The sequence below is a fragment of the Trachurus japonicus genome, chromosome 13 (genome assembly GCF_045865225.1).
Source record: "Trachurus japonicus isolate A0001 chromosome 13, Traja_1.0".
Taxonomy (NCBI): domain Eukaryota; kingdom Metazoa; phylum Chordata; class Actinopteri; order Carangiformes; family Carangidae; genus Trachurus; species Trachurus japonicus.
The window spans coordinates 1,313,336-1,320,835 of record NC_140919.1 but is presented as its reverse complement, the minus strand read 5'-3'; the positions used below and the strand labels follow the sequence as shown (position 1 = coordinate 1,320,835).

The 7,500-nt window shown below is 39.4% G+C and overlaps 1 protein-coding gene across 2 annotated transcripts in view; it reads right to left on the bottom strand.

The window, feature by feature from the left end:
- fat3a (FAT atypical cadherin 3a) overlaps positions 1–7,500 on the bottom strand; it is a 116,156-nt gene that overhangs the window by 82,004 nt on the left and 26,652 nt on the right. For both annotated transcript variants that reach the window (XM_085794711.1, XM_085794709.1), the window contains exons 6-7: positions 5,781–5,842; positions 3,813–4,127 (exon numbers count right to left, since the gene is read on the bottom strand). In XM_085794711.1, coding sequence (XP_085650837.1) covers positions 3,813–4,127; positions 5,781–5,842 — 377 coding nt within the window. The remainder of the gene's footprint in view (positions 1–3,812; positions 4,128–5,780; positions 5,843–7,500) is intronic.

Here is a 7,500-nt window from a genome sequence, read left to right as displayed (position 1 = left end):
TGTTGGCCTTCTGATTGGTCTGCTGTTCCACCAATCAGAGCGCTTCTCCCCATGTCACGTGTTGCACAGCGTTCTAAGGTTGGACAGCGCTGGGATGAAACCCTATGAAACCAGATGGGTAGACAGCAATTTTTTCGGCAAAAACTAGCTACTTTATAATTTTTCTATATGGTTAAAATGTGCCTGGGGTTCCTGCAATAGCGACTTATTTATTCCTGGAGTACCGTTGCTAGTGTCTTTTGAACTTTGTGAAGTTTTACGAGGAGAAACGGGAGATCGGCGGAGACTAAGCGTTACCTAGTAGCTAATGTTAGCTAGCGTCGTTAGCTAGCTAGCTAGTGAGTGACTAAAACAATGATTTTTCACCACTTTACGGAAAAGTCGTGTAATGCCCGTTCAGTTCGCTCTTTAGCCACGTCTGTCTTCTATCACAGACACCATTTTTCTGAATTCCAATTTTCCTTACAAGCCATTTAATTCTGCCTAATTTTCAATGGTTTTCAATGGGAGTTAACCCTTCCGTGACCTGTTTGTCCAACCTAGCAACAGTAACCGTGGAGGACATAGTGACAGTTCCAGCAAATATGACTGAATAACTGTTAGCCTACCAACTGAAGCTTTAATCAAACAGTAATTGATTATCAAATGAATCGTCAACTATCGGATTGAGTAGCCTAGTTTTAAAACTTTAAAACTTAAGTGACACTCACTTTTATGGGATGGCCTATTCTTAACTATTTTCTGGTTTAATTTAATTATTTTAACATTTTATCTGCCTTAGAGCAGTGGTCCCCAACCACCGGGCCGCGGACCGGTACCGGTCCGTGGATCATTTGGTACCGGGCCGCAGAAAGATGAAATGAAAATGAAAAAAAAAAAAAAATAGTTTGTTTCGTCTATTTCACACTTCCGGTCGTTTTATTTTGAAAATGTTGCCACTTCCGTTTGTGCATCGTTCCAGCGCTGCGCAATTGACAGGCAGGCACAAACGTAAAAGAGTGAAAAACACACGTCGCCGGGCCGGGAAAAACTCAATAATGAGACGACAGAAGACCCGACGCTTTCCAACAAGAAGAAAGCTGTTCTAAAAGAAAAAGCACGAGTCCTGTTTAAATTACGGGTTCATTGCAACAGGTGATTCACATGCTCCAAGCTCCGCAATGTGTGTGCGGGACCCGGCCGGCTCTCTGCCGCTTCATCACTTCACAGAAAACTGATCTCCCTGCGTTCTGGATTTAAGCAGAATATCCTGAGATCGCCACAAAAGCACGGAAAACCTGCTTCCATTACAAACATATTATGTTTGTGAAACGGAGTTTTCTGCAGCTTCAGCAGCAAAACGAGATGACAGAGTAGACAGGTAGAGACAGGAACCGAGATGACAGACGGAGCATCACCCCCAGATGACTGACATTATTATTGTGATACTATATTATGGTGAGTTGTAACAAAGAACGTAAACGTAAGAGAAAACTAGGCTATGTGAACATGTAGTCCTGTTTATACAGTAGGCCTACATGTAATGTAAACAGGAGAACGTACGCTACCCCCCCGCCCCCGCCCCCGAAGAGAACCCCCCCCCCCCCGGGCCGCGGTAAAATTTTCCACCGGTGACCGGTCCGCGGAGATAAAAAGGTTGGGGACCGCTGCCTTAGAGCACTTCTATCGTTTTATTCATTTAAAGATTCATTTGTATTGTACCTTTTTACTTTTCATGGTCTTTGTGAGCACAGCGCTGCTTATTATGGACTATTGGTTGTGGGTCATGTGATCAGAAGGGGGGGGGGGGTTAACATGGGTTTTTATTCCTCTTTTATTCTTTTTCTGTCATTAAAACAGTAGGTTACAGAGATATATTTCTGGTTTCTGAATATCTGACATTTGAGGACGTCATCGTGTGGTTTGGGAAACACTGATTGACATTTATCAACATTTATCAGCATGTTATTGACCAAACAACTGATCGATTAACCGTTTAACCTCATCTACAGATGAATGGATAATGAAACTAGTGGTTAGTTTATGAGTAAATAATGAAACTAGTGGTTAGTTTATGAGTAAATAATGAAACTAGTGGTTAGTTTATGAGTAAATAATGAAACTAGTGGTTAGTTTATGAGTAAATAATGAAACTAGTGGTTAGTTTATGAGTAAATAATGACACTAGTGGTTAGTTTATGAGTAAATAATGAAACTAGTGGTTAGTTTATGAGTAAATAATGACACTAGTGGTTAGTTTATGAGTAAATAATGAAACTAGTGGTTAGTTTATGAGTAAATAATGAAACTAGTGGTTAGTTTATGAGTAAATAATGAAACTAGTGGTTAGTTTATGAGTAAATAATGACACTAGTGGTTAGTTTATGAGTAAATAATGAAACTAGTGGTTAGTTTATGAGTAAATAATGAAACTAGTGGTTAGTTTATGAGTAAATAATGAAACTAGTGGTTAGTTTATGAGTAAATAATGACACTAGTGGTTAGTTTATGAGTAAATAATGAAACTAGTGGTTAGTTTATGAGTAAATAATGAAACTAGTGGTTAGTTTATGAGTAAATAATGAAACTAGTGGTTAGTTTATGAGTAAATAATGACACTAGTGGTTAGTTTATGAGTAAATAATGAAACTAGTGGTTAGTTTATGAGTAAATAATGACACTAGTGGTTAGTTTATGAGTAAATAATGACACTAGTGGTTAGTTTATGAGTAAATAATGAAACTAGTGGTTAGTTTATGAGTAAATAATGACACTAGTGGTTAGTTTATGAGTTAATAATGACACTAGTGGTTAGTTTATGAGTAAATAATGACACTAGTGGTTAGTTTATGAGTAAATAATGAAACTAGTGGTTAGTTTATGAGTAAATAATGAAACTAGTGGTTAGTTTATGAGTAAATAATGACACTAGTGGTTAGTTTATGAGTTAATAATGACACTAGTGGTTAGTTTATGAGTAAATAATGAAACTAGTGGTTAGTTTATGAGTAAATAATGAAACTAGTGGTTAGTTTATGAGTAAATAATGACACTAGTGGTTAGTTTATGAGTAAATAATGACACTAGTGGTTAGTTTATGAGTAAATAATGAAACTAGTGGTTAGTTTATGAGTAAATAATGACACTAGTGGTTAGTTTATGAGTAAATAATGACACTAGTGGTTAGTTTATGAGTAAATAATGACACTAGTGGTTAGTTTATGAGTAAATAATGAAACTAGTGGTTAGTTTATGAGTAAATAATGACACTAGTGGTTAGTTTATGAGTAAATAATGACACTAGTGGTTAGTTTATGAGTAAATAATGAAACTAGTGGTTAGTTTATGAGTAAATAATGAAACTAGTGGTTAGTTTATGAGTAAATAATGACACTAGTGGTTAGTTTATGAGTTAATAATGACACTAGTGGTTAGTTTATGAGTAAATAATGACACTAGTGGTTAGTTTATGAGTAAATAATGACACTAGTGGTTAGTTTATGAGTAAATAATGAAACTAGTGGTTAGTTTATGAGTAAATAATGACACTAGTGGTTAGTTTATGAGTAAATAATGAAACTAGTGGTTAGTTTATGAGTAAATAATGACACTAGTGGTTAGTTTATGAGTAAATAATGACACTAGTGGTTAGTTTATGAGTAAATAATGACACTAGTGGTTAGTTTATGAGTAAATAATGAAACTAGTGGTTAGTTTATGAGTAAATAATGAAACTAGTGGTTAGTTTATGAGTAAATAATGAAACTAGTGGTTAGTTTATGAGTAAATAATGACACTAGTGGTTAGTTTTAGCCGTGGCTGCGGAGCCTCACAGTCAGGATGTCGTAGCTTCCCGCCGCGAACGCCTTGCGTGACGACACCACGGCCGTCTTGGGGTCGATGAAGAACTTCCCGTCCTCGTTGCCGTCGACGATGCCGTAGGACAGGTCGGCGTTGGGCCCGTCGTCGCGGTCGTAGGCGAAGACGCGGTAGATGGGCTCGCTCTTCTTGCGGCGCTCCCGCTCCGGCAGCTTCACCTGGTAAACCTTCTCCGGGAACGTCGGCCGGTTGTCGTTCTCATCCAGGACCTGGACCATCACCCAGACCGTGGTCTGACGGGGGCTCGGACCGCCGTCGGACACCAGCACCTACACACACACACACACACACACACACACACAACTAGATGAATCAACAGACCTTAACCTTAAAGGGATAGTTCAACATTTAGTCAAACTGGCCCATTACCATAACCCCTATAGTCATAGCAGTAGGTTCGTTACCTTTAACCCTAGAACACTAACGTTACAAAAAGTAACATCATCACTAACGCCGGGTATTTTTTACCCAATATAATATACCCATAAAAAGATTTCTCACCAAAGTATATTAAAATACAACAATACATGGCAAATTGAAGTACACTTATAGATATATAGATATATAGATATATACACTAATCCTTCGGCACCATTAAATTGATGCTGATGGTGGAGTCCACACATACAAAGGTGCAATTTAGACCCAGAGACTGTGGCAATACTGAGAGGCAAGATGCAATAGGCTATAGGAGAAAGTGCAATAATTATTTTTTTACTATAATTATTTATTACTTGTGTTAACCAGGAACTTGGTCGTACTGTCTGTAAGTGATCTCTGTTGGTTGTGTGTGTGAGTATGTGATATGATGTATGGTTTTATAATCTGTATGCAGGATGTACAGCATTGATTGTCCATGACAATTTTCCCTCCGGGGACATTAAAGTTAAAGTTAAGTTAACTTCCTTAATTTTCCACTATACAATGTTTCACAAAATGAAAAAAAGGTATCATGGTGACCCTATAAAAAAAATGTCCAAAATTTGTGATTTTTTTTGTTTTTTTAACAAAAACTTCCTTTAAAAAAAACTAATGGAGCTGGGACTTTGTCCTTCAGACCCATTTGTGGGACATTTGAGCCTTATTTGGTGGAGTTAAAAGAAAAAAGAAACATTTTCAGCATCACCAGAAACGGTCGCCAGATTTAGATACATAAACACTAACGTCGGGTGAAATCCACCCGAACATGTGCCTGCTGAAAAAACTAGGGATGGGAGCAGGGTAACATGCCTACCTTCAATGACGTCAGTGAGCAGAATGAAGCTACAGGGACCCATGAAACTCAGACAACAGCAACATAATGAAAATTATGAAACAATAATTTCATGGGTGAAAATCACCCGACGTTAGTGTTCTAGGGTTAATTGTCGGTGCAAGCTATTTTTAGAACGGCGGAGCAGAGCCGTGAGCTGCTCAGAGCTACGCTACGGAGGCTCATTATGGGATTTCTTGGTTGGTTGGTTGGATTTCTTGGTTTCTTGATTTCTTGGTTTCCCTCATCAAACTCATCAAATACACAATCCAACAACTCCACAACGCTCTGGTGGACAAGTTGTGAGCTGCACATTCACCACGCTATGAGATAATAACACAACGTTACCACACAGAGTTGTTTTAGAGGGAAATACAGAGACTGTTGATGAAAAACTGTCCCTGAAGGCAACGTGCATCAGCGGTTTTACATGAATTTCCCTCTAAAACAACTCTGTGTGGTAACGTTGTGTTATTATCTCATAGCGTGGTGAATGTGCAGCTCACAACTTGTCCACCAGAGCGTTGTGGAGTTGTTGGATTGTGTATTTGATGAGTTTAATGAGGGAAACCAAGAAATCCCATAATGAGCCTCCGTAGCGTAGCTCTGAGCAGCTCACGGCTCTGCTCCGCCGTTCTAAAAACAGCTTGCACCGATTGCACTCCCTCACCTCCAGAACGTGCTCTGTCTGCTGCTCCCGGTCCAGTTTCCTGGACGTGGTGGTGATGAGACCTGAGACAGAGAGAAACCAGTTAGAGTTTATGTTTCAGCTCAATGTATTTTTGTACCATGGCATTACATATCCAATCAATAGCGGACAAATATCTAATGAAGATATCATTGATTGGAGCAAAGTAAAGCTGTAACCAGGAAATGGCTCCAACCCAACGCACCGACACTAGAAGACTGGTGAGGGACCGTTCACCATGGAGAGACTGACATTCACTCTAAAACTGCATTTGGAGAAATGTAAGAGTTGGTGGTCCAAGTGGATCAGATATATAAGATCACAGAGAACTTTAAGTTCCTCTATTACATGGCTTGAAGTACCAGTCTACTAATCTGGATGGAAAAATGAGTAAATGTGACTTCTTTTGTTCAAATGTTCTTATTTAAAACATTGTAAAAATCAGTGGTGGACAGTAACAGAGTACATTTACTTGAGTACTGTACTTATAGCTACATATCCAGAGGATTTGTACTTTACTTGAGTATTAGATTTCTTTGGTACTTATTACTCTTACTTGAATACATTTCCAAGACAAATATTAGTACTTTTACTGGAGTTAATTAGTAGGAAGGCTGAAAAGTACTGGTTACTTTCAGGTCTTTTTCTAAAATCCTATTGGACACAAGCTGTGTTTGTCTGTGAAGGAAACCCTAACCCCTAAAAGCAGCACATCAGTGCAGCTGAGCAGCAAAGAGTTCATTCTCACTAACAAGAGTTAAAAGCTCCTTACATTCATTTACAAACTATTAGAGTCATTCATTGATGTGGACAATAAGACATTTACTCTGACTCTTACTTTTAGGCTACTGAAAGTACATTTAAAAGCCAGTACTTTTTGTAATGGAGAAAATCACACATAAACTGAGACTACAAGAGACACAATTTGAGGATAAATGTGAAGAATGGAGTGATTACAGAAGAGGAGAAGAGGACAGCACCATTGCCACTGAACAATAAGGACACTGATATAAGGATGAGTGTTCAACTATGTATGATGATGATGTGCCCTGACACTGGAATCTATCTACATGTCTTTATTCTGCTCTGTACGAGTGGAACGGTGCTGAAATGACTTTCTATGTTTCTCCCTGATACAAATAAACAGTTAGACCAGAGAGTCAACACACACACACACCCACACACACACACACACACACACACACACACACTGACACGGTGAGTCGCTCTAATTACAGAGAGAGAGGCAGCTGTTGATCCAGCTGTGAGTCACCTGCAGCACCAGACCTGAGTTATTCAATAAATATCAGACACTCAGCTCCCTCCCCCACTTCGCCCCCCCGTGTGAGGATGCTTCTGGTGTGACGAGGGAGGAGAGAGGGGGAGGAAAGAGGAGGAAAGAGGAGAAGGAGGAGGAGGAGAGAGAGAAGGAGGAGAGGAGGAGGAGGTGTGGGATTATAAGATGAGTTGTTATAAGAAACGGAGGATTATGTTCGTCACTTATTCAGGATGTGAAAACCTGCTTAACACAGAGAGCTGTCCTCCTCCCTACACACTGTAATCCACACACACACACACACACACACACACACACACACACACACACACACACACACACACACACACACAGGAACCATGAGGAACAGGATTACTTCTGCAGCAGCAGCTCAACGACCACGACCACGGCCCAGAGAGAGTAATT